Below are 25685 nucleotides of genomic sequence, written 5' to 3'. Positions count from 1 at the left end.
GGCGTGCAATGCTCATGTCTGTCTCGCAAGCTTGACAGTTCAGAATGTTTCCAGAGACATGCTTGATGGTGGAGGCTTTCCATGCAGACTCCTGAAGGTATGCTGTGCAGGGACTTGACATATATACACGGATGGGGGGACGTTGACTCGCACAGACGCCCCTCTTCTCATACTCTTCACATCGTCGCGTTCTTAACTAACCCAGTACTTACCCACCCCGTATCGTTTTTAGGGCGTACTCAACCATGGCTCCATCTTCGCCGTCTACAAGCGTAGACAGCCCTTTAGAGAGGGCAACGAATCACTCTGAGATCGAGCTCCATAGGCTTCCTCCTGCTTCCCCTGAGCATGAGCATGAGCATAGACCTTCATATAGTCGTACTGATACAAATGATCCACACTTCGAGAAGGCCGTCGTACCTAGCAACGATAACATCGATCCAATTGCTACGAACGAAGATGTTAGGCTCGAGACTGCAGACGGCCAAGTTGACCGTTCATCTCATGGTCACCGAGCTGCTATCAGCACTGATATCATTGGCGCGCATGTCACGAACGTATCTGGATCTTACGAAGGCCCGCAGTCGAAGGCTGGATCTACTGTTCCGAGTCCTGCCCACGTTGGTGCCACTACAGCCGCTGAAGCGCCTAATGCCTTAGGACATGCTCCCGTGGAGCACACTTCCTCTCAGTCTTTTGGAAAAGGCGCAACAGGCGGCGATGGGCAAGTCAATCAACAATCATTACCCGAACCTCTCCAGAATGTCACCAATTACGGTACGCACGCCTGTTTGAATACCTATCTTTGATGCTCAAGTTGCCTACATGTAGTGCCTGTCAACGACGATTACGAGGCGAAATACGAGCCAGACACACTCGGTGATGAAACTGGAATGAACGCCCGTGTCTGGAGAGTATACCTCGACGAAGCGGAGATATACGATCGCGAGATGGTCGATGAATGGAAAGACACAGTAGACACCCTTCTTGTCTTCGTATGTGTAATTCATTCATCCATGATCACTGTCACTGAACCACCTGATGGTCGTAGGCCGGTCTCTTTTCCGCCGTCGTGACGACCTTTGTGGCTCAGACGTCTCAGTCTTTACAGGTCGATTATACGCAGACGACTGCCTCGCTTCTCACCGAGTTAGTAGCACTGCAGCGCGCTGCTGCTCAAGGCCTGTCTCCGAGCGTTGTTCCTGCGTCCGCGTTAAATGCTTCTACCCAGTCCGCTCCGGCTAGTGCCATCGATCGAGCCGTGAACGGATTCTGGTTCACAAGTCTCGCCCTCAGCCTATCTACAGCACTTTTCTGCATCTTGGTGAAGCAATGGGCACAAAACTATGCATCCACCATCTCGGGACCTCCCAGAGAGCGTGCCCTTCTCCGACAGATGCGCTTTTTGGGCATTAAACAGTGGCATGTGCGCGACATTGTCGGTTTCTTGCCTTTTCTTTTGCACGCCGCATTGTTGCTCTTCTTCATAGGCCTTGTAATCTTCCTAAATCCCCTGGACGAAACAATCGGCGTGATAATGGTCCTTGTGGCAGGAATGACATATGTGGCATATGTCGTTTCCACGATATTGCCTGTGTTTTTCGTGAATTGCTCGTACCGCACCCCTCTCTCCGACTATATCTATGCCACATCTGCTCTCGCCAAAAATACGCGATCACTGGCATCTGTATCTATACTGTGGTGCCTTATTAAATTTCGTGGGTTGTGTGGGATGGACACTATGACTCATATCAGGCTCTCACTCGATGAACTAGACTGGACAGCGTTCAATGTGAAAAAATTGAAGGCGCAGGAGATTTCCCTTGTTCAAGATAATAAAGCCGAGATTTCTCATTTCACCGTGGAAGCAATGCGGTCTTTATTGCGGACTACAACGAGACCCTCTGTTACTAGCATTGTTTATCAATCATTTGGTGGATATGATCAAACCATGACCACAATACTAAACACTCTCCAGAGTATACGTAGTCCTCATGCCAGTCACGATGTAGTGAGGGGTGTTATCAGCCATTGGGCATCAACTGTTGACGATGTCTTCGCTTCGTCGGTTACTCAAGCCAAGGACGAACACAAACTCTGCAAGAAGATTGAGCGGATCTCACGAGGACTGACAAGGTTGTTGTCGCACAAGCACTCTTGGGAACTTGCAAAGGACTTCGATACTCTGTGGGAGCCCTCTGACTCAGAGTCTCCCGCCGAGTCCAAATCGCGTGTTGAGCTAGCGATAACTATGCTCGAAAAACATAAAGACTTGTTCAACAACCGCAATGTCTCCGCCTTGTGCGCCACTCTCCATGCTCTATGTATCGCTAGTGCAGTCTCTGGACTGTTTTGGTGGAGTCAAAAGACTCGTGACAGGGTGAGGCAAGTTATCAGTTCTTACCAGCAATCGGATGTGCTGTCAAAGGGATACCAGAACTTGATAGATGGCTTGGATCCTCGAGATGGCCCTCAGCTGTGGGCTTTCTTTCGGTACATATATTCGATCATGAACTCCCGTGCGAGCTTGTCCAGAAGCATAATAGGAACATATCTGATGGCGCCTTTTCGAGATTTTAACCGGCATCTCAAAATATTGCTGATTCTAGACAAACAACTCCAGATTGATGATGATGATCTGGATGCGAACCGTGCGTTGCGACAAGAGATCATGTTCTCCGGTATCCCTGTCATGGAAGCATTGTACTGCATGCTCTATCATCCCGTGTTGGGGTTCTTTGACGAATACCCCCGCGTATTAAACCACCCAGACACGTTAGAACGTGGTGCGGAATTATTTATGTACAATGACCGACTCTTCTTGCTCTTATTGTCCATCATCACAGGCTTCACGTCTCACCATGATGCTCTGTGGTCAACCAACCAGTCCTCTCGAGTCGCGATAGCACAGTGTTTACGGTGGGCTGTCTATATCGTTCGGTCCCGCTCTCTCAGTCCAAATATGCTGGACACTGTGCGTGAGGAGCATGATTTGTGGAAATGGAAGAAGAGCACCGTGCGGGGCATGTGGTCGAAGAACATTATGCACATCGCAGAAACAATTGAAGCGTCGAGTAACACCTCGGATGCCTCACCTTCCATTTTTGACCTAAAAAAAATCCCAATCAACCTGGATAACCTGGTACAACAGGTCAAAGATGTGCTGTCTATAGCGCGCGACTACTACGAACCTGATGTTGACGACGCATCGCGACATGGTCCTGGTGGGGTATCGTCAACCGAAAGGAGGTCTACGGGGTCTGAGAGTAGTGCAGTATGATTTAGGGATGTTGGGTCGGGCCCGAAAAGGGCAAGTTAGCAAACGGAAGGACTTTTGCCTCGGTGGAGAATTGTCTACTCATGTTCCAAATTCTTTGTATGCGTGTAACGCTAGCAGTCTGAAGTAGACCGTTCTTGTTGCCCCGGGTGAATAAAGGCAGCTGGTCATGGAGCCAGATGGAAGCGTCCGCTCCTGTTTACTCTTGGGTATGCTGATATTTACAACGGGTGTGTGGCGAGCGTGAGAATAACGAGACACGCAGCAGACTTTCCAACGTGCAGACCGCTCCGTAAACCCCACCCTACTATCATAGACCGAGGAGAAGAAAGAACTGGACGGTGCGGTGCAGAGTACCTCGCATGGGCCACTGAAATTGCCACACACGGAGGGCAACTTCGCAGATATCGTTTAGAGAGGGATGGGTGCTGAAAATCAGGATTATGAGAATTTTAGCGCAATAACCTCGCAGTGGCAAATAAAATAGGTTCTCCTGGATAAGACTAGACGACGAGCATTGCAGGTAAGTAAGGAGTATAAATGACAACATTGAACATAAGCGCAGACGTACTCTATGAACACGGCTTCCCCCAGCCATCTCGCCCGTATTCCAGCCCGAAAAAAAACATCTTCAATACTTCAAAATCAACACTACCAAAGCAATCTCCACTGCCGCCACCACGCCCGTAACCGCCACCACGATCCATCCCGCCGTCACGAAGGGTCGCCCAAAGTTCCGTTCGTTCTCTTGTCCCTTCGTCTTAATAACTCTGAGCGCTCTTAACCTTTCCTGCGTCTTAGCGTCATCACAACAGTCATTGGAAGAGGGCTTGTATTTGTCGGCAAAATCGTGCTGGGAGTGGCGTGAGCGGAGGAAAGAACAGACGAAGAGAAGCGCGGCGAGGACGGCGTAAAGAAGGCCGACTGAACACATTCGGATGGTTGAATTGCATGAGTATATATCTATGAGGAAGGGGATAGAGAGACCATACGCACTGCGATAAAACCTTCTATCAAAGAGCTTGAGAATTGCCAGGGAGTAGCCCAGATTGCCTAACGCTGTACGGGAGTATGCCCCGTTGAATGTGCGCTGTCGCGCCCGGACCTCTATCAATTCATCGACATCTGCAACAAATGATTCGGCTCGATGTCCTCTGTGACCGGAAAGTCATGAACGGTGGGTATCAACAGTGTGGAGGAGTAGGCGATACTCACCTGTACCTGTGACCTCCAACGGTAGACATTGTAAGCCACGCAGGTCTAGTAAGATGTATATTCCTATCTGCAATAAGACCCTGAAGAGATCAGGACGAGGAGCGCAACGAGTCCTGAACACCTGCTGGCTGCAGGCGGGCATGAACGTTGAAAAGAAGGAGAGGTGTGGCGCAGGTCGCCACATAAATCTCCCGGCAAACGCCGGTCAGAGCCGAATTTCTTTCGAGTTTCGTCAGTTGAAATAAACGCTTCCTCCTCCCAAAAGTCTTTTACATTATCGCCTCCAAGAATGCTGGGGACGACACGTATATTGGGTCACAGGTGCGTGGCATTTTGCTCTCTGTCCTAACTAGTCTAAAACGCGATGATTCCGTGAACAGGGCCGCACCACGTCTCTTCGTGAGCCCTCGAGCGCGATTAATTTCGACGCTCGGTACACAGGTATGTCGTTCGTAGGAGTATCATTCACTTCATCTGGCCAAGACGTCTACAATGGTGGTTATGGCCAATGTCCGGTCAAATTGGAGGTCAGGCCAATCGTTCGTGGTTTGGAACTGTCAGGCTAGGTAGACTCGGGACGAGCAAGTTGGCCTTTGGGGATGACCATCATTGTACCAAAGTTGTTGGCCAGGTCAAGTGAGGATGTGCACTATGACTAGTCCGTACTAACGCTCCGAAGCGCGTCAGGAAACTTCCAGTCCATGGACTCGTGCTTACACCCATCACGTCCCGTAATATCTGGGGATTCTCCTCATCAAAACCCACACCTCCACCAGCGGCAGCACCAGTACCTGAATCCGTGTCCCAGCCGACAGAGCTCGAACCCGTATCTTCTGTAGCGATCGATGCAGTCCCACCATCAGAATCCCTCTCCGAGACATTGACTTCCTCATCCCCAATCACCGATCCCTCCATTCTTTCCGATGCGTCTTCCATCGACACCCTTACATCTGCCTTGACCCCCCTCCAACATGGCGACCTCGCCGCACTTGGTTTCTCTTCCTGGTGGCCCACCGGGTTTTGCTATTGGCTTTACGAATCTCTAAACGTCACCTTTCACCTACCATGGTTCTGGACCATCGTCGCTGGCACTGCCGTCACACGTATTCTCATTCTTCCTCTATTCATCACCTCACAACAAAATTCAGCTCGTCTTGCACCTCACCAACCCGAGCTCCTCAAATTGCGCGACGAGCTGACGGCCTTGTCGACAGGACCGAACAAGGATCCTCTCGCCGTGCAGAGGGTTGCGGTCAAGCAGAAAAAGCTGTATGAGAAGGCCAACGTTAACATGTTCCCCATGCTTGCGATGCCGTTCGTTCAGCTACCGCTCCAGCTAGGGTTGTTCTTTGGGACGAGGAATCTGTGCCAGGCGCCCCTGGAGCAGATGAAGTGGAGCGGGCTAGAGATGATGCCGGACCTGACCGCGGTCGACCCGTATTATATTCTGCCCATCGCTTCTGCGTTGCTTATGCAGGTCCAACTTCATGTAAGTATTGGCTTATTCGCTTGTTCTGACTACAGACCTAACGTTGTCAGGTATAGTTCTCCCAGCAGGATATGTCGGCCAACCGTGAGACAATGGCCAACATGATAAACTTCTTCCGTGTTGCCTCCGTAGCTGGTATCTGGTTCATGGGTTCTCTTCCTATTGTAAGTTACCTTTTCCCCAGCTCGTGAGCAGCACTGAGCACTCATCACCTTTTCCACCCGCGACTGTTTTCTTCCGCGGCGGACTTCTCCATTCTTTATTCTCGATACCACCTCCCAAATTACCAGGGCGTAAACCTACAAGTATTCACTTCCATCGCCCTCATCGCTGCCCAGAACGCGGTCCTCCGCATCCCCTCCGTTCGCAAGATATGCGGCATCGCTCCCCGCATCGTAGACGCGAATGCGAAACCGGTGACGTTCAAGGAGTCTTGGGTGAATGTGAAGAAGTATATCGCGGATCAGCAGAGGTTGGCTGAGGAACAGGCGAAGGGGAAGAAGTGGTAGATGGGGACCTGGTCGAGAGGTGTGATTGGGTGGGCAGGTGTGACCCACTGAGTGGCGTGTAGAGAGGAGAGGGGAAGATGTGGGAGTTGGTTGCACGTTCTTCTGGACGATATATCTTATGGTGTTCTTTTGAGGGTAATGCGAACGTGCTTTAGAGGACAGAACTCCCCGCTTATATTCCGACCGGTTGTGAATTAATACGTGCCCCCGTCCAAGCCGATCCTCCAGAGTGATGCGAAGTTGGAGAGGGTTTGAGGCAATGAGTTCGTACGTCGGCGGTCCACCGTTTCCACTTTTCTATCTGCGTCATCGGGACTGATTATTTTCTATTAAACGTTTTCAGTGATCTAGGGCGCAATACAGATCAAGCTGAAGCCTGTTCCCCAAAGATTTGAGGCTGCGGCATGTTTGGCAAAGAGCGTCCGATCTCAGACCCGTAGAGTTGCCGTAACAAGCGTGGAATCTACATTGGCCTCGTCACCTGCTCTACGTGAGCAACGCCTGCCCCCAAACGGCGACATTCATCCTCGAAATAATGACAGCCTGACTGCCTCGCGACGTTCCCGCTGGCTTCTGGATGTGCATGCTTCCAGGTATCACGGCCTGTTCTTTTCTCATTACCGTCATTTATGTCAGTCCTCGCAGCGCCGTTCCCATCGAAGAAGGCCACCTTTCTATGCTATCTTTACACCAACATGAATGTTCGGTGAATCGTATGCCGTTCTGTGGACAATCGCGCGCCAGCGCGATTCAACGTTGGGACCATTGCTGGCGAATATCGGCCCTTCGATGAGGTGGTGTCTTATTCCTATATAAAAACGGCGAACACACGTTGTTGGTCTTTGTATAGCAGGTGGGAGCTGTTCTAATGGGTTATACGAAAAGCCTCGCATGTAGGTCCTCGGGACAAGGGACTTCCAGTAGGCGCCAACTGCAGCGAGATAACTCCAGGATTGGCCTGCGATTACGCCCGGAGAGACACGGAGTCCCACCGATTTCGCTTGCTCGCACCGTGCACCGGCATAGAAGACCTTCCTGTGAGTATGCAGGTCTGGCCATCCGCTGGATATAATTCTTGACTGATCTGACCATCGGTCCTTCTCTCTTTCAGGCCATCCTCATCCGCAACCCATAAAGCTCGCTGCTGCAGGCTCTATGGACAATTCGAGTCCTCTTGCTTCCTCCTCAAATTCAACCCATGCGTTATTTTCGTCACCACCAACTCCAACTCCCGAGTCCTTCGTATTCACGTCTTCGCTATATATCCCGTCGAATCTTTCACCTCACGAACCTCCATCTCCAACACGTCCCGAGCTCAGCCACAGGCTACGAACGAGACACGCAGAAGGAGCCGTCGATGTGAAGAGCACGATACCCTTCTCTATAGGCCCAAATGGTTTCGTACGGCTCATGCCTTCTCCTTACTCTCCACGATCGTCACCCTCCGACTCGCCACTAAACGTACCACGCACGATCGATGGCACCGGAAGCCATCTTGAGGATACCAGCCCTGCCTTATCCCTCCAAGGTCCCACCGACTATTTCTCGCTACGGCGTCCGGCCAGTTATCGCTCTACGCAGCCAATCATCCCGTCGCCTGTTTCGCCGACCCCATCATTTTACCCATCCCCATCCTCAGCTCTGCGTGCTGGGATCACTAGCAACGAGACGCTTCGCTGGCTCAGATCCACCACGAACTCCGACCCGATATCCGACTCCGCATTTACGTCGTCGTCTAATCTCGTACTCGGAACCGCTACTTCGTCTTCCAATGCCACCTCTACCCCGATCATTGGTCATCCCCTCGACAGAGCCTCGATGGCGCTCCCGGCGCTCAACCATCCGTTATTTCCACCCGAGTTCGATCTGAGTATCGTCGAGTTGATGACTCTGACGAGAAGGTACAGGAGGCGCGCGTTCACGAGTCGGAACCGTAGGGTAGACGAGACAGAGACGTCTTTGGATAGTTTGAGCTCGTCGCTTGAGTCTCAGGAAACCGGGGAGAGCGATGAGCTTATGGAGTTACCTGCTGGGCAAGAGTTTGGTGATCACGCCTTGGTTGCCGAGACTGATGAAATGGAGAGCGATGTTATGAGTATGTGTACACTTCGTTATAAATCGTGTCCAGGGAATCGAATAGCCTTGTCGTTATCTCATCGTATGCATTGCAGGCAAACGCAGTTTTCAACTCCACGACGAACGAATGCAGAAACAGGTCATGACTGAGGATTGTTAAACATGACATACTACTCTAACACTCAGACTCAGACTATTAGCTTTCCCGCAGTCGTACCATCAAGCTGTATGATCTCCCTTTACTCTCGCTACATGAAGGCCGAGCATATATCTGTGAACTTGGCACGCTTTATCTTCGCTTTGCTTTCATTTTTTCTATCCCATTCCGCGCAGCTCGTTCAACTGGACTTAGAGTGATGCCTTGACGATGCCTATTAGATTATGTAGGAAGTTGTTGATAGTAGTACTACTATGATACTGGCAGAGCGGCTCAGATTGCTTATTGTGTACGAGGGCTTTGCGTTAAGGGGGGTTCGGTAAGAAGGGTTGCTCGTGATATTTATATTGCATGTAGTAATATACCATGTAATGTACATGATTTATACCGGAGAAAATGCGAGATTGCGGCCGTTCGTCAGGAAGGCACGTTCGGGTCCCAAAGCACGACGTATTGTGTCCACGGACCAGTCGGTGCATTGACTTCTGTCGTTCCTACAATAGAAAAGCCTCGGTGCTGGTAGAACTGTGCCTGCGGTAAGTCCCGAATGAAGATAGGTTAGGTCACTTCTGCAAGCAGCAAAGCCATGGAACGCAACCGACATTTCGTTCGTTCTGAGTTGTTAGTGCAAGTACAGTTTTATCCTTTGCGGCCTGTGTGTTGGAGTAGGGTGGTGAGTGACGATTGGACAGGAACTGCATGCACGAAAGATACACACCAGAGAGCACACAGCCTGTATGACCGCCGTGGCATAACCATTCCGTTGGCGCTCTGGATGTGTGGCGAGGACGTTGATCTGCCAACGATTGTTGTACTTCGAGCAGGGCAGTCAATCGGGTAGGTTAGTAACAGTCAAGTCCATCTAGAAATCGAGAAGACATACATGATTGCCTAGTATCGCATGAATCGCATCTGCGTAATCTTTACCGAGCTACACGAATTAGTACCGAGGGCCATTCCATCAAGACAACTGGGATATCTCACTGTCGTACGCCACCATGTTTGGGTCTCGTGAGACAATGATGCAAAGAAATCATTCCAGCCAGCCTCGCGCTGGTCTACTCTGAGAGAAAATGGCCTGTTAGTACTTCTGAGCAGTGATAGATGATGGGAGGCACGAATGGCATTATGCAGACTGACCTATCGAATAAGCCGCCTCCAGGAGCAAATGAGATCGCCACCGTGGTGATCTGCCCGGACACCTCGTCTGAAACAACATGGAATTTTCCTCCAAGCGAGCCAGCGCGGAGCATTGCGCGGAAGAGAGCAGGAGCGAGCTCTTCCCGGCCGCCAGTCATGGCACGGATGGTTACATCTGTGGAATGTGGAGGATCAGGGTATATCCTTGGTTATCCGATCAGATAACTATGACGGGACACCACGAACCTCCCTCAAGCGCTTTCGAGAGAAGAGCGGCACATTCAACGATTTGGATATCTGTGAGTCGGAAAATTTGATGCATCAGAATATTGCAAGGTGTAGATCAAGGAGATGGGTTGACCGGTCGGATGCTCGAGCAGTTTCACGATGGCGGGCATGGTCGAACGAGGGCAGAGTCCAGCCGTTGGTCAAGTCCTGAATTATATGTCGTCTCAGGTCGGTCGGGACTGCAAGGGTGCGGCGTTTCCGGCCTTGTGCTTGGACCAGGATTGGTAGGATCATTCGCCAACGAAACGGGTTTGTAACACGCAAACACTTGGTTATGTGGCCACACATGCCCCATGACACCTTTTCGTGATACCTCAGTCTGCATAGTTTTTGCCACCCGATAGGATACTACCGATAGCTGAGTGCGATTGGACGCGTGAAGGATTCTGACTCGATATTTGTGGGTTCACCTAGGACCTTGGTGCCAGGTAACCTACCAATCAATCAAGTGGATCGAAAGCAAGAAGATGAAAAAAAAGAAACTGTCATAGGAAGAAAACCTAAAGAGAACCTGCGGTTCCCAACCTGTCTGTGATGTGACAGCGTGTGACACCACGAGCGGTCGCTTTGAGATGAGCATGAACAGAGAAACGTCTTATCGAGAGTATTCACCAGTTTTATAAATGTTTGGCGTCAAAAGGTGTTCGGCGGAACGGTATGGTTATACCTGGTCCGTTTAGGAGCAGGTTGTGGACGTGGACGAAATCGCTACTCGCCTTCCAAAACGGGGTAATTTGCATCTCCCACGCTGCCCGTTCCAGAGCTCGGCAAACAGTAGTGGTGCGGTTCCCGACGTCATACCCATCTCTTGCTCGTGTCTCAGACTCTCACTGCAAAGACGACTCCTTCACTAAACCTTTTTTGAAGTTCATCGACGCTGCGTACCACGACTTTCTTCCCATCTCTTTCTTGTTTCTCGAGAATGTCGCCAACGCTGGCAGTCAAGGGAAAGGAGTCCGGCAAGGCCCGTATTTTCCGGTCGGGTACTTCTGGTACGTTGACAGTGCTGCTCTCCGTCCCTCATCGTGAGCATTGTGGACGACAGGTATCGCCGAGTCGCTCATCCTGCTCATACATAACAGTTATTTAATGTCCAGCCAGGTCAAGGTGCGTATATCTTATGAGAGCCCCAATTCCCCTATATCAGTAGCATTACTTTTGATCTATATCCTAGTTCTCGCTGTCTACTATGACCAGCATCGTCTTCCGCGAACACGCACTGCAACTCTTGGCAGCAAATGCTCTCTCACCTCCACGGTCTCAGCTGTGCAGTGGTGTGTTCCCGTTGTCCTCTGTATATTTGTTTCATTGATTGATGTGATAATCATCAAGTCCCTCTACGGTCTCATCCTCCTGCTCTCCGCTTCTTCCCCCTTGTCCTACCCAAACAACACGTATGGCGCGCAAAATAATTCACACACACAGATGCTCACGGAGACAAACGTCCTCGACCGCTCCAACCTCCAGTTCGCCACCACCCTCCTCGCTCTTCTCACCAGACGCGCGCCACAATGTAAACCGCTCACGCGGGGAATTGTTCCTCCTCCTCCAGGCGCGGACGGCACCTTCCTAGCCTGTGCGTTTTTTTGCTCGAGATCTGCTACGAGCTCAACTGTAGACCGGGCGAGATTACACGGTGCGTCTCTTCTCTCTTCTCCTCTCTCTCCCCTCCTCTCTTCTCTCTCTCTTCCTCTCTCTTTACTCCTTTCCCTCTCCTCTGCTCCGCGTAATTCACCTTGCCTAACCCTACCGAATTCCCGACCCACAGAAATCAATTGTCCCCCCTCCTCTCCCGTCTCACTCACCACTCGCATCCGGGATGACAAGCGTACCAAGCCCGTCTCGCCCGATTCGTGGGCCCTACCCTGTCTGACGCAACGGAGCCTCGGTCTGGGATATAAGTACGCTGATGTATGAGGGAGAGGGGCGGTGTGGTCTAATTTGGTGGCTGTGGACCTTCAAAAGAGGTGAGTGGTGGATGTCTGGATCTGACATAAAAAAGAAAATGGTGTCGCAGGGCTCATTGGGGGGATGCTGATGAGAATTCTTTTTGCTAGATATGGTGCAGAGGGGTCTCGTAGCCGATCCAGTGGCATCGTCCACCGTCACCGGTAAGTCTATCTATTTGTACTCCTCTCCTGGCTCTCCGCGCCTGCTTACGATACTCCTGGATCATTCGCAGTACGTATTTCGGCTATTTTCTGCTTTCACTCAACTTTTTGCCATTTCATATGTCCGACATCTGACACTTACCCTCTACATAGCTCTTTGGCGCTCCCTCAGTGACAAATAACTACGCCCTCGGCGTCTCAGATCACTGAGGCAACTTGTATGGCAGCAACGGCAAGGTCAAGTGTTACGATCCAGAGGATAGCAATGGCCTCTGGATGGAGCATTATGATTCCAACTACACGTGTGGCGCCGTAGGCGCCTCCAACAAACATCAACTAACACCTTTCTGATAGGAGTGAAACCCATGTTATGTGCCACATAACGCTGTTCTAGCAAGTGTTATGTTGCACCCATACACCCTCAATACTCCAAAGCCCAGCCTCCGTCAAAGGTACAGTCGCCTCTATCGTTGTCACCACACATTCCGACAACGTGATTCAAAGAAAATTCAAATCCCGAACGCACTCTGTGACGAAGGTGAGCGGTGTGAAAATCATCTCCGATATGTTGGAGGAGAGCGCGATTCGGAGTGCATTGTCCGAGGAGTTGGCGTCTAAGGTATTTTCTGTTCAATTCGAGATGCTCTGTTTTTGCTGTATAGATCCTTGTAGTTGGGCCTATGTAGTCGGATGGTGTGGGGTAATACATCGAAACAATGGTCTAAAACAATTCTGAGTGTGCCTATTGACTTGGGCTGCTGGTGAAGCTTTCCTGATAGACCATATAAGCACTATCACTGAGTACTGATTACTGAGAGTTGTTCAAGATTTTATCGGTTGACAAAACCACTTCGGGCCACGAAGCGGCTGGGCGGAGCTTGCGCAGCCCTGGCGCGGCAGTGGCCCGCCTGCATCAATATTACTTTGTAGGAGGTATGGTCAGAGTTGAAAAATACTACTAACACCTGTCGGAGACTGAGAGTATTATCCTTTGAGTCACTGATCTCGCTTTCGTACATGGTCTGCATTGAAGTGACTTCTTAGTTCTCTGTGTTTCTGTGGTGTAATGAGAACTCCAAGAGAACTCGCATGACTTTTTCATGTACGCGTGCCATACAAATAAAACAAGAGGACGTAGGAACGGTTGACGATTTAATAGAGGACAAAGGACCAGGTCGCGCCCGGAGGGCAATCGTATGTATTCAGGCCTCAGGCTTGATAGGGCGTATTGGATTGAGGTAGAGCAGAACAAGTGAGGTGGCGGCGAATGATGACAGCGTCACTTCCTGTCACACCGTTTAACCACAATATCGCTAATCAGTTGCCTTGTCCAATCTTTCCTCAGCCCAGATTTTCGTTCATATCTTTAACATGAACAAGTCACAGTTCTACTTGTCCTCCTGCGCTGATGCAGCTTCCAAGAGCCCTATGTCGTACACGCTCGGTGCTGTTCTCGTCAAGGGCGGCAAGATCATATCTACGGGCCACAATCACCACCGCCCACACTACGATGGCGCCGAAGTGCGCACGCGAGGACACCGGAAGCCAGTGTCGATGCACGCCGAGATGCACGCCATCTACAACCTAACCGGAATGTCACCGTCGTTTCGCAAGCAGGGTCGCGTATCGTCTCAGTCTGCGGCGTTGAGAGGGGCGGACGGCTCGATCTTCGGCTTCGATGGCGAGGGGAAACAGCATGTTCAAGGGAGGCGACAACAAGGTGGATACCGCTGAGAGGCTGAAGGCAGAAAGGCGGACAGGTCAATCCAGTAGGGCCCGCCACGAGAGAACGGGCCACGGCGGAGGCAAGAGTGAGGGCGATGCCAGCTGCAGCGGCAGCAAAAGCGGTCGTAGACGCTCAAGGTCTTCCAGCTTAGGCTCCGGGTCCGCCGAGACTGGCGACAAGTGCTGGAGTGGTCGGCGGCGAGACCCACGGGTGAACGGTGCGGACATCTACGTCGCTCGAGTGACGAAGAACGGAATGGGAAACGCAAAACCTTGCTGGAGATGCTTGGAATGGTGTAAATGGGCCGGTGTGAAGAGGATTCTCTATTGGAATGGGGAGGAGAATAGGTTTAATGTGATCAAGGTTAACAGTGCTGATAGGGACTCGTACGAGGTACATTCGGACGTTCGATTGTTCGCTGGATCGGTGAGTTTTTTGTTCTGCCGCTTGCGTAGTATTTTCGGCTTGGATGTGATGACTGATATTTCTCTGACAGAGTTATTGATGAGGATCCTAGATTTTTGCATCAACCTTCACCTGTATTTTGCTTTGCTTCCAGCATTAATCAAATGTCACAGAGGTCTACATTCCCATATCTCTCAAACATGGACCTCTTAACGACGATATCGCGTTTCTTATCCAATATCCAAGAACTTCAGTTAACGTGGAGTGCTGTTCGTCAGGCCGAATTTAGGCCATCATCTGAGCCGAAGTATGGCTTACCTCTGCAACACGTCCTGACGCGATCTTACTTTTCAGGCTATTTCAGTCGTATTTCACACCGGTTTCACTTCTTGGCGCCTACATGTCTCACTCCGAGTCGTCTGGACAAAAATAGTGTTTCACCGTCATCCGACCACCATCCCGATGCCGCCGCTTCTACAGGTACAACCACCAGTCCCAATTCCAATCAAGCACGCTTGGGGTTATATAGACCATGTCCTACCTCATCCCTACAACGATCCAACGTTAACCACAATCTTGCATAACTGCACACTCGCATCCAAACTCTAACACAATGACTACCGCTGCCTCCGTTCCTCGAGCGCGCAGCAACCGTGCCTCCCTGCTTGCACCAAAGGTTCGCACCTTCGGCGGGGAGAACACGCAACCTCCCAAGGCTGTCCAACCTTATCCAAGGAGTCCTACAGTTCGTCCATCGACTGTTATGTATGAGTCGGCTGTTTCAAAGCCGACTTTGAAAGTCAGGTCCCAATTGACCTCTGGCCTGAGGGATATCACGAACACACCCAAAGGTACGCTTCTTTGACGGTATATAGTTGACACCGTTTCTTATATCTTCCATAACAGCTTTGGACAAAGCTAGTCTCCGTATGCAACCCTCGCTCGTCAAGAAGCCTCTTCCACAACCTTTTGCCATCTCATCGAATGTATCGACCTCGAAGGAGTCCATGGCCGTGCTCACATCTGCAGAGGGTCAACATCTTACCTTTGCCACCCCTACGACCAGGTCTCGCTCTCCCATTCTAGAAGAGGCACTAGTGCCAAAGCCTATCGTTTCCCGCCGCACCTCGCTCCCAGCTTCGGCTCGTCCATCAGTCCCCACTGTCGCTCGTCGTACCTCCCTTGTGGCCGTGGCCCCCATGCAGATTTCGGCTCCAACTGCTCGCAGGGTATCTCTTCCGGTAGCTCCCAAGCACGCTGGGATCCCCATTTCTTCGCGGAGCCTCTCTTTCCCTGTCATTTCGAGGCCGCACACGATCATCTCCAGAGATCGGGCCCAGTCAGTTTTCCCCAAAGACAACGAGCTGCTCTGCGATATCGACCTTTCTGACATTGTCGATACCGACGAGGATGTCGCCCCCGACTTTGTTGTTACTCCCGGCGACACCCCGAGCCACGAGCTGCTTTGTGATATCGACCTTCCTGACGTTGCCGAGATCGACGAGGATATCGCTGCCGACTTCGCTGTTCTTCCTGCCAACACGCCGAACCCTTTTGCAGGACGCAAAGCCTCGGCCCCTTGCAAGCGTCTACTGTCCGCTATTTCTGTGCAGAGGTCTACTGTCGCTGTCGCTTTGAGGTCGTCTTCAGTCAAACCCATGGCTAAACTAGGCCATGACCGTCTTCCATCTCCTACGAAGCCCTTGGTCATGAGCAGCTCCTTCGCTGAACGCTTTATCTTCTCCGGCGATGAGTATCAATCGGATTCTTCAGCTACCACTATCGACGAGCTTAGGTCCAAGGACATGGTGATGACATCCAGGCGCTCGGTCCTGGAGGCTGAGTTCCTCTTCTGTATCGAGCTTCCCAGCGCCATAGAGCTCGACGACGACCCTGCGGCAGACTTCGCTCCCCTCCCCACCAATACTCCGAGCCCGTTCGCTGCTCGCGAGGCCTCTGAAAGTCCCCATCGCTTGCCTCCAAACCACCTTCCTCCAAACCGCTTCCCCTCCAAACGTAATTCCCCTCCAGGCCAGCTCGGCGAGATCAAGCGGCTACCTGCTCGTACGTCACTGGCGAATCCTCGTCGAAAGGCTCCCGATCAGGTCGGGAGTACGACGGAGAATGAAGCCAAGCTGCCTGAGACGGCGGCAGAGATCGTTGCGGAGATGGATATGATCTTCAGGAGGTGTCAGATACTGTATCTCAATTCGAGATCACGAGGAGCAACACGGTACGGGGATGATGGAAAAAGGAATGGTAGCTCCAGGACGAGGCAAGAATGTGGGAGGGCGGTTTGGGAAGGAGGTATAAGGAAACTGATCTGACAGATTCGAAAGAGAGATGAGAAAGGCCTCTAGGAGATGGAGATTATTCTGATAAGTCGCTCTCCGCCACTGAGCACGAGCTTCTATCGCTCCTCGCAGTCGGCTTCCCGGACGCCCCCCCGGACACCTCGATGGAAGTGGAGATTGGGGAGTCGCAGGGGAAGGGAGACGATGGGACGGAAAAGTGAAGTATTAGGACGAAGATGAACGACCACATACGACCAGAACTGGCGAGGACACCAACACCACGCCACAATTTAGAAAAATGCCATGATCGACGACCAGAGGACTTTAGTGGTACGATTTCATCGAACCATTTCCACTGGTACGTCCATACTTTGTTACATCTTTGGAGGACGCTGACACTTCATGATCTATAGTCTGCACGTTTACTGTCCGCGCCCCTAACTCACATATTGGGCACCTGCACCTTCGCATCGACCCGCACTTACCACCACTACCGGACACGATGATTACCAGTACCACCAGTACCACCACAACCATCGGACACGACGGACACCGACATCACCACAACCAACTCCATCTGAATATCAGACCATCCTCGACGCCTCCCACTCGCTCCTCGCCGACTCTCCCAACCTTTCCGTACATGTCACCGTTCCAAGCTTTCAACACTCAGTTTCGCACATAATCCTCCCAGTTCACGCCGGCTTGCACTACCCTAGTGTATCTGCGCCGCGGGACGGGAAAGTCTCATTCTATAAACCGCAAAACCAACTCGTGGAGAACTTCAGTCAGATTTGGAGATGCAGAGCGATCGATTCACCCTACTACACATATACAATCCATCGCGGAAGAGGAAAGGAGGTCTAACCCGGCAATAACAGCTCGTGAAGGATAGAATCCGTCATATTGAGATGATGGAAGAGTCCTATACATGGAAAACCCTTCGTGGAGGAGGAAAGGGGGAACCCAGAGATACTGTACTATACTTACGATACGCGCATACTCAATTTAGGAGATGCCGAAGAAATGAGAATGAAAACCACTTAGACATTGGATATCTCATTCGTGTGGGTCAATCGAATGGGTCTGCCGTCGAAAAGAGAAAGGTATTATATTCGAATCTATAAGATCTACATCTCGCACATGCAGACAACACCTTCGAGGAGAAATATATAAAAACAGATGCAAGCTAGTCGTAAACTCTCGGCGCGGTACATACCAGAGACATTGAATAAGTGTAGCTTGAGCAGACGAATCATGTACACGAAGTCATAAGTACTAACTCACCGGTATTCTCATGCCCGTGTTCGTTAGTGTCACGTACTAGTCGTACCCAAGACTCGCAAATTTGGAACGCAGTTCTCCAGGCGTGCCACATGAATCTCCGCCATGACAAAGTTCGAAAGCTGTAGCGTTCCCAACGGCGCTCCTGATCGCTGCCGGCGTTCTATACAAGACGTGAACTGGGATAGCCATTGAGACGGGTGGTCCAGATGCAGAGTCTGCAGTGCGGGGAGCAACGGCATCGTGGGCTGAGGGTCGTCGGCTGAGCCTCGCCTTGCGCACAAGGCTTCGAATAGTTGCTCGATATGCGGACTCTTCGACGAATAGGATAGGGTAGTCAGCAGCGATAGCGGTTCCAGGACGTCTTGCCATTGTCGTTCGTCGCTTATAGACAGGTTTTTGAGGTCGAGAACGACGAGGTCGTTGAACATGCCCTTGCACAGGGGCGCAAGTAGTGAATAAGCGTCGACGGGTGAAGTATTGTGGAGAAGTTCATAGACAGGGCGATTGGTCGTAGACTCATTGGTATCAGCAGTCAATACGATGGGTCCGTTCTTGCAGGCGCGGATGCGAATCGCGCGAAGCACTAGGGGAGCACCGTACGAAGGAGATGAATTAGTGGAGAGGCTGTCTACTAACGCTGAAAGTTCATAGTCATGCGACTCATGGATGATGAAGTAGCGTCGCGCCGAAGAGGGGATCTTTATGAAACGGCGCAATTGAAGACCATCTATCGAGGATCCTTTGAAAGTGAGTTCTTCAAGATGAGCAAGCGATACGATTCGTCCAGGAGGGCCGATGGAGGTGGAGGGGCCTCGGGAAAATTGCTCTTCCTGGCGAGTAGGCATACCGACACCAGTAATGCGTAGGGTTTTCAGCTCGGGCATACGTTCCAAGGTGTTTAACAGAGTTGAGACGGTGAGATTTTGATTGATCTCGACCGTCGAATTCCAGACACCAGGAAGAGCCACTGCGAAGGTGGTCAGGTTTTGAAACGGAAAGCTAGTCCAGGAAAACTGTACTCCAGAAGTAACGAGGTGGCGAAGGTTCGGGAAAGGGAGCACAGATGACGAGGAAGGGAGAACAGGAGTGGCATTGATAGCAGAGCAATGAATCTCAAGCCTTTCCAAAAGTGGCGCGCCTTCAGCAATAAATGACAGAGTTTCTTCGAGTTCTGCATCTGGTTCTTGCAATGTCGATAATGATAGCCGCCTCAGTCTATCACGATAATAGCGAAGAGGTACGTCAGATAGGTCCATAGGCATCTGCTTCGCGTCCATGTCGACCGTTAGGAGCGCAGAGGCCGATCGTTCGAAACATTCCGACATCCAGCGTGTACCGAGGCAAAATATTATACGTGTCCAGAAAGTGGAATTGTCCAGGATGAGACGCCGCCAGTATTGGCAGACATGTGTCAGATGGATCCAGCCGAGCCAAAACACAGCAGGGTGATTGAAGCGGGCCTTCGTGACGACCTTTGGCGGATCATCGACGAGGGTAAATATATGAGTCCATATTTCTGGGGGTACGCGTGAGAGGGAGATGCGATGAGGGACGTATGCGCTTGGGCCAATAACAACGGGCGACGTGTCCGAAGGCTTTTGAGTCCTGGACAAAGTTCTAAACGTGCGATGAGTATCTGGGCTGCAAATCCACGATAAGCGATAAAATGTTACCCTGGGGTTATCGCAGTCACTTGTGGAATAGAATCTGACATTTTGAGAGTAGGACGAAGCGTTGTCAATGGGGAGGTGGGAAGAAAGGAGGGTGTCGTTCGTTCTGAATCTCCCTTTTGAGCGGTGTTGTTCTGCGGAAGTCCGAACATTCGAAGTCCGCTGATGGTCGTCATTGTGGCACTGTGGCACCGCCGTACTTTACTTCCCTACCAGCTCCTACCGCTATCTAGTAACACCCCTAAATGGCCCCTCTCTGCATGTCAACCACCGCCGATACATATGTACTCTGGTTTGACTTTTTTGAGCCTGTGTCAGAAAACTGTGATCTTTGGCACTACTTATTAGCGATACTTCTCGTGTCATGCCGCACAAGACATTTTGTGTCGGACAGACTCGCGCCATCAGCCACGACAAGGCCACTTCAACATACCTTACCTATCTGAACGGTCATCACTACCAAAACCAGATAGCCAGTTCTTTCCTCGCGATTTTATGCTAACGGCGTCGATGGCGATAATACAGCCGTCGACTGGGAAAGTTGTGGTCGTGAACGACACTAAGAGGCAGCCACTCTGGCTTCGAAGTCTGTGGATCCCTGGGGCATAGATGCCAATAGTGAGCCTATATACATCACCGCACAACGCTATTGTCCGAAACGATTCAGAAATGGCCATGTTGACAACGGCGGTATTTATCAAGCATATCGAACGGGCCTGCCTTCGAAAACAGGATGATATATTGACGAATTCATAAGGTCTACATCTCGCACACGCAAACATCGTCTTGGAAGAGAGAAAGACAAGAAAAAATGCTACCTGTTCGTAGAATCTCGACATACTTAGTCATAGTAGAGGCACTGAATAAGTGTAACGTGAGCAGACGAGTGATGTACACGAAGTCATAAGAACCAACTCACCGGTATTCTGATGCTCGTGTTCGTCAGTGTCACGTACTAGTCGTACCCAAGACTCGCAAATTTGGAACGCAACTCTCCAGGCGTGCTACAGGAATCTCTGCTATGGCAAAGTTCGAAAGCTGGTGCGTTGCCAACGGTGCTCCCGATTGCTGCCGGTATTGTATACAAGCCGTGAACCGGGACGTCCATTGGGACGGGCAATCCAGATACAGATTCTGCAGTGCGGGGAGCAATAACATCGCGGGCTGAGGGTCGTCGGTTGAATCGCGCTTCACGCACAAGACTTCGGATAGTTGCTCGATATGCGGACTCTTCGACGAATAGGACAGGGTGGTCAGCAGTGTTAGCGGTTCCAAGATGTCTCGCCATAGTCGTTGGTCGTTTATGGGCAAGTCTTCGAGATGGAGATCGAAGAGGTCGGTGAACATGCCCTTGCGTAGGGGTCTAAGGAGTGAATAAGGGTCGAAGAGAGTATAAGGAAAAGAAGTGTGGATAAGTTCATACACAGGGCGTTTGATTGTAGACTCGTTGGCGTCGGCAGTCAGTCCGAAGGATCCGTTCTTGTAAGGGGCGATGCAAACCGCGCGAAAAACCAGGGGAGCGCCGTATGAAGGCGATGAATTAGCGGAGAGGCTGTCCACTGCGGCCGAAAGTTCGTGATCAGCGAACTCATGGATGATGAAAGAGCGTCGAGTTGAAGAAGGGATCTTTATGGAACGGCGCAATTGAAGACACTCAATCGCCAATCCTTTGAAAGCGATTTCTTCAAGATAAGCAAGCGATACAATGCGTCCAGGAGGGTCGATGGAGGTGGCTTGGGGAAACGGCTCTTCTAGCTCGAAAGTAGATATACCGACACCAGTAATGCGTAGGATTTTCAGCTCGGGCATACGTTCCAAAATGGTTAAGAAAGTTGCGACGGTGAGATTCTCGCGAATCAAACTCCAGAAACTGGGAAGAGTCACTGCAAAGGTGGTCAGGTTGTGAAATGGAAAGCCAGTCCAGGGCAAGTGTACTCCAGCAGTGACGAGATGGCGGAGACTCGGAAAAGGGGATGCAGATGACGAGGGAGGAAGAACAGGGACACCATCCATAGAAGAGCAAATAAGTTGAAGCCTTTCCAAAAGTGGTGCGCCTTCAGCAATAAGTGACAGAAATCCTCTGAGTCCTGTCGCTGGTCCTTGCACGGTCTGTAATGATAATCGTCTCAGTCTGTCACGATAATGGCGAAGGGGTACGTCAGATAAGGCCATAGGCATCTGCTTCGTGTCCATGTCGACCGTTAGGAGCGCAGAGCCTGATCGTTCGAAGCATTCCGACATCCAGCGTGTACCGAGGCAACAGATTATACGGGCCCAGAAAGTGGGGTTGTCCAGGAGGAGGCGCCGCCAGTATTGGCAGACATGCGTCAGATGGATCCAGCCGAGCCAAAACACAGCAGGATGATTGAAGCGGGCCTTCGTGACAACCTTTGGCGAATCGTCGACGAGGGTGAATATATGAGTCCATATTTCTGGGGGTACGCGTGAGAGGGAGAAACCACGAGGAACGTATACGCTTGGCCCCATAATCGTGGGCAACGTGTCCGAAAGCTTCGAAGAACTGGACAAAGTTCAAAAATAAAAACGTGCAATGAGTATCTGGACTGGGGTTCTACGATAAGTTGAAAATTTTTACCCTGGGGATATCGCGGTGACTTCAAGAGTACTAGGGTTTGACATTTTGAGAGTAGGACAGAGCGTTGTCGATGAAGTGGTAGGAAGAAAGGAAGGTGTCGTTCGTTCTCTCTTTTGAGCAGTGTTGTTCTGCGGAGGTCCAAACGTTCGAAGTCCGCTGCATGATCGACGTCATTGTGGCACCCAAGTGGCACCGTGGCACCAGCCTGCCTTAAGTACTCTACTAGTTTAGCAGACCCGTCGAGAAAATGGAAACCCGCTCAAATATTGGACATCTAACTCGTGTCGGTCGATCAAACAGGTCTGTTTTCGAAAAGGAAAGGATATATTGGCAAGTACATAAGACCTACTTCTCGCACATGCAAATACCATTTCGAGGAGATAAATAAAAATAGATGCTACGTGGTCGTAACACCCTGACGTGATACAGAGGCACTGAATAAGGGACAGTGTAAGCAGACGAATTATGTGCACGCAGTGATAAGAACCAACTCACCGGTATTATGATGCTCCTGTTCGTTAGTGTCACGTACCAGTCGTACCGAAGACTCGTAAATTGGGAACACAACTCTCCAGGCGTGCCACATCATTTTCCGGTATGCAAAAGCTCGTAAGCTGGAGCGTGGCCAACGGTGCTTTTGATCGCTTCCGGTGTTGTATACAGTCCGTGAACCGGGATGTCCATTGGCACGGACAATCCAGATGCAGAGTCTGCAGTCCGGGGAGCAACTGCATCGTGGACTGAGGGTCGTCGGTTGAAGCTCGCCATGCGTACAAGGCTTCGAATAGTTGCTTGATGTGTGGACTCCCAGACGAGTAAGAAAGGGTTCGCAGCAGCGTAAGCGGTCCCAAGATATCTTGCCATTGTCGTTCGTCGTTTATAGACAGACCGTCGAGGCGGAGATCGACGAGGTAAGTGAACATCCCCTTGCACAGGGGTGCAAGTAGTGAATAAGCGTCGACGTGAGAAGCATCATGAACGAGTGAAAACACGGGCCATTGACTGGTAGACTCATTGGTGTCAGCGGCCAGTACCATGGATCCGCCCCCGCGAGCGTCGATGCAAACCGCGCGAAAAACCAGAGGAGCACCGTATGAAGGAGATGAATTAGTGGAGAGGGTGTTCACTAACGTCGAAAGTTCATAATCATGCGACTTGTCGATGAGGAAACAGCGTCGAGCTGAAGAGGGGATCTTTATGGATTGGCGCAATTGAAGACAATGTATCGACGATCCTTCGAGATGGAGGTCTTCAAGATGAGCAAGCGATACGATTCGTCTAGGAGGGTCGATGGAGGTGGAGGGGCTTTGGGCAAATGGCTCTTCCTGGGGAGCAGGTATATCGAGACCATTGATGCGTAGGGTTTTCAGCTCAGGCATACGTTCCAAGGTGGCTAACAAAGTTGAGATGGTGAGACTTCGATCGAACTTGTGCGTCGAACTCCAGGCGTCAAAAAGAGTCACTGCGAAGGTGGTCAGGTTCTGGAATGGAAAGCTATTCCAGGGTAATCGTACTCCAGCGATGACGAGATGACGAAGATTCGGGAAAGGGGACGCAGATGACGAGGGAGGGAGAATAGGATCGTCATTGAAGGAAAAGGAAGAAATTTCAAGGCTTTCCAAACGTGGTGCACCTTCAGCAAGAAGTGACAGAAATTCGTTGGTTTTTGTATATGCTTCTTGCACTATCCTTAATGATAGTCGTCTCAGTTTGTCACGATAAATGTCCAGGGGTACGTCAGATAAGGTCACAGGGGTCTGCCTCGTGTTCATGTCGACTGTTAAGAGCGCAGAACCCGATCGTCGAAAACATTCCGACATCCAGCGTGTACCGAGGCAAAAGGTTATACGCGCCCAGAAAGCGGGGTTATCCAGGACGAGGCCCCGCCAGTATTGGCAGACATGTGTCAGATGGATCCAGCCGAGCCAAAACACAGCAGGGGTATTAAAGCTAGCCTTCGTGACGACCTTTGGCGGATCATCGACGAGGATGAATATATGAGTCCATATTTCAGGTGGTACGCGTGAGAGGGAGAAGCCATGAGGAACGTATGCGCTTGGGCCAACAATCATGGGCGACGTGCCAGAAGGCTTTGAAGTACTGGACAAAGTTCGAGAATAAACGTGCGATGAGTATCTGGACTGGGGTTCTACAATAAGTAGAAAAATTTTACCCTGACATCTCGAGAATAGGGCGAAGCGTTGTCAATGATGATGGATAGGATGAGAAGACAGAGAGGTGTCATTTGTTTTCCCTTTTGAGCAATGTTGTTCCGCGGAGTCCCAAAGTTTGGAGTCCGCTGAACACTTGACGTCATTGTGGCACTGTGGCCACAGCTTGCTTCACTTTCCTGCCGCTATCTGCTGACACCTCTAAATACCCGCACTCTGTAGGTCAACCACCGCCGATAGATATAGACCTTGGCTTGACTGTTCTTCTTCCATGTTAGAAAGCTGTGATTTCTGGTACTATCAGCGATACTCTTCGCGTCATGTCGCACAAGATATTCCGTGTCGGACAGACTCGCGCCCCATCACAACCGACAAGGCCTCCTCAGCCTAGGCCTGCCACACCTCTATCTGAATGGTCATCACCACCAATCCCAGATAGCCAGTTTTTTGCTCGCGACTTTATGCTGGCGGCGTCCATGGTGATCATACAGCCTTCGACTGGCAAAGTTGTGGTTGTGAACGACACGAAGAGGCAGTCGTGGTTTCTACCTCGGGGCAGGAAAGATGTCGGGGAAAATCTAGAGCAGTGTGCTCTGCGAGAGGCATACGAGGAGGTACAAGTGATACTTCTCGGTCCTGGCGTGCTTGCATCTGAGTCCTTTTGATTGTCTAGTCTGGCTTTCGTGCGGAATTCTTGCCGGTGGTCACCTACTCTCGCGCCCCTCATGCGCCACAGTCAGCCACTCCGGATTCCAACCCTGTGGATCCTTGGGGGATAGGCAAAAATACGGAGCCTATATACATCACGACTCAACGCTGGGGTCCTAAACGGTTCGGAAATGGGCATGTTGACAATGGCGGCATCTACCAAGCGTTTTACTATGTCGGTCAGATACCGGCTGATGCGGTGGGTGTCATTCATTCGCGTTCAAGTTTGTTGCGTTGTCCTTCTGACAAAAGATCGTTGAACTCACTCGCGATCGAAGGTACGTGAAGAGAATACCGGTATGCCCGACGAACAGACCTACGTCGGGACACTATTGGACCTCGAAGAAGCACTGAAGTTGTTGTCGCCCAGTGAAGGCCGAGTGGCACTGATGGCGTACCGCCTTTGGAAGCAGACTCTAGAGCTCGAGGAAGAGGCTCGAAATAAGGACAAGGGACTCGAGGCGGAACATACATGATAATGACTCAATGACAGGAAGGGGGTGGAGCGTTTAGGTCTAAGGTTCTTCAAGTTCTCTGTACAGTTATCGTCCGCTTTATTGTCTGTT

At 51.0% G+C, this 25685-nt stretch overlaps 9 protein-coding genes across 9 annotated transcripts; 7 read left to right on the top strand and 2 right to left on the bottom strand.

Moving 5' to 3' along the window:
• Nucleotides 1–893: 893 nt before the first annotated feature.
• On the top strand, nucleotides 894–1342 carry STEHIDRAFT_68654 (uncharacterized protein; the record flags this gene model as incomplete). The annotated part of the gene is made up of 2 exons (XM_007310603.1): nucleotides 894–995; nucleotides 1052–1342. Coding segments are annotated over 2 exons (393 nt in total), but the record flags the coding sequence as incomplete, so codon positions are not given.
• Nucleotides 1343–3475: 2133 nt separating this feature from the next.
• On the bottom strand, nucleotides 3476–4626 carry STEHIDRAFT_150776 (uncharacterized protein). Its single transcript, XM_007310755.1, has 4 exons — nucleotides 4493–4626; nucleotides 4274–4431; nucleotides 3849–4201; nucleotides 3476–3780 (listed from the first exon to the last, which is right to left on the bottom strand). Exons 1-3 carry the CDS (start codon nucleotides 4519–4521, stop codon nucleotides 3909–3911), a joined length of 480 nt encoding a protein of 159 aa, XP_007310817.1. The 5' UTR covers nucleotides 4522–4626; the 3' UTR covers nucleotides 3476–3780; nucleotides 3849–3908.
• Nucleotides 4627–4739: 113 nt separating this feature from the next.
• STEHIDRAFT_150775 (uncharacterized protein) lies at nucleotides 4740–6658 on the top strand. Its single transcript, XM_007310754.1, has 5 exons — nucleotides 4740–4813; nucleotides 4873–4933; nucleotides 5172–5981; nucleotides 6038–6145; nucleotides 6272–6658. The coding sequence occupies exons 1-5, from the start codon at nucleotides 4782–4784 to the stop codon at nucleotides 6488–6490; spliced, it is 1230 nt and encodes a 409-aa protein (XP_007310816.1). The 5' UTR covers nucleotides 4740–4781; the 3' UTR covers nucleotides 6491–6658.
• A 700-nt stretch (nucleotides 6659–7358) lies between these two features.
• STEHIDRAFT_142988 (uncharacterized protein) lies at nucleotides 7359–8984 on the top strand (the record flags this gene model as incomplete). Its single annotated transcript, XM_007310753.1, has 3 exons — nucleotides 7359–7527; nucleotides 7602–8585; nucleotides 8662–8984. 3 exons carry the CDS (start codon nucleotides 7359–7361, stop codon nucleotides 8724–8726), a joined length of 1218 nt encoding a protein of 405 aa, XP_007310815.1. The 3' UTR covers nucleotides 8727–8984.
• A 71-nt stretch (nucleotides 8985–9055) lies between these two features.
• Nucleotides 9056–10482, bottom strand: STEHIDRAFT_126178 (uncharacterized protein). The gene is made up of 8 exons (XM_007310752.1): nucleotides 10225–10482; nucleotides 10110–10160; nucleotides 9864–10038; nucleotides 9708–9786; nucleotides 9607–9654; nucleotides 9442–9537; nucleotides 9326–9376; nucleotides 9056–9254 (listed from the first exon to the last, which is right to left on the bottom strand). Exons 1-8 carry the CDS (start codon nucleotides 10259–10261, stop codon nucleotides 9141–9143), a joined length of 651 nt encoding a protein of 216 aa, XP_007310814.1. The 5' UTR covers nucleotides 10262–10482; the 3' UTR covers nucleotides 9056–9140.
• Nucleotides 10483–13633: 3151 nt separating this feature from the next.
• Nucleotides 13634–14564, top strand: STEHIDRAFT_142986 (uncharacterized protein; the record flags this gene model as incomplete). Its single annotated transcript, XM_007310751.1, has 3 exons — nucleotides 13634–13982; nucleotides 14023–14414; nucleotides 14485–14564. 3 exons carry the CDS (start codon nucleotides 13634–13636, stop codon nucleotides 14491–14493), a joined length of 750 nt encoding a protein of 249 aa, XP_007310813.1. The 3' UTR covers nucleotides 14494–14564.
• A 442-nt stretch (nucleotides 14565–15006) lies between these two features.
• Nucleotides 15007–16908, top strand: STEHIDRAFT_163080 (uncharacterized protein; the record flags this gene model as incomplete). Its single annotated transcript, XM_007310750.1, has 3 exons — nucleotides 15007–15244; nucleotides 15300–16583; nucleotides 16820–16908. The coding sequence occupies 3 exons, from the start codon at nucleotides 15007–15009 to the stop codon at nucleotides 16906–16908; spliced, it is 1611 nt and encodes a 536-aa protein (XP_007310812.1).
• An 82-nt stretch (nucleotides 16909–16990) lies between these two features.
• Nucleotides 16991–17372, top strand: STEHIDRAFT_163079 (uncharacterized protein; the record flags this gene model as incomplete). The annotated part of the gene is made up of 2 exons (XM_007310749.1): nucleotides 16991–17045; nucleotides 17101–17372. The coding sequence occupies 2 exons, from the start codon at nucleotides 16991–16993 to the stop codon at nucleotides 17370–17372; spliced, it is 327 nt and encodes a 108-aa protein (XP_007310811.1).
• Nucleotides 17373–24788: 7416 nt separating this feature from the next.
• STEHIDRAFT_28238 (uncharacterized protein) lies at nucleotides 24789–25568 on the top strand (the record flags this gene model as incomplete). Its single annotated transcript, XM_007310582.1, has 3 exons — nucleotides 24789–25025; nucleotides 25085–25318; nucleotides 25398–25568. Coding segments are annotated over 3 exons (642 nt in total), but the record flags the coding sequence as incomplete, so codon positions are not given.
• Nucleotides 25569–25685: the final 117 nt, after the last annotated feature.

The sequence above is a fragment of the Stereum hirsutum genome (genome assembly GCF_000264905.1).
Source record: "Stereum hirsutum FP-91666 SS1 unplaced genomic scaffold STEHIscaffold_21, whole genome shotgun sequence".
In the NCBI taxonomy this organism is placed as follows: Eukaryota; Fungi; Basidiomycota; class Agaricomycetes; order Russulales; family Stereaceae; genus Stereum; species Stereum hirsutum.
This window is presented reverse-complemented; position numbering and strand designations above follow the sequence as displayed.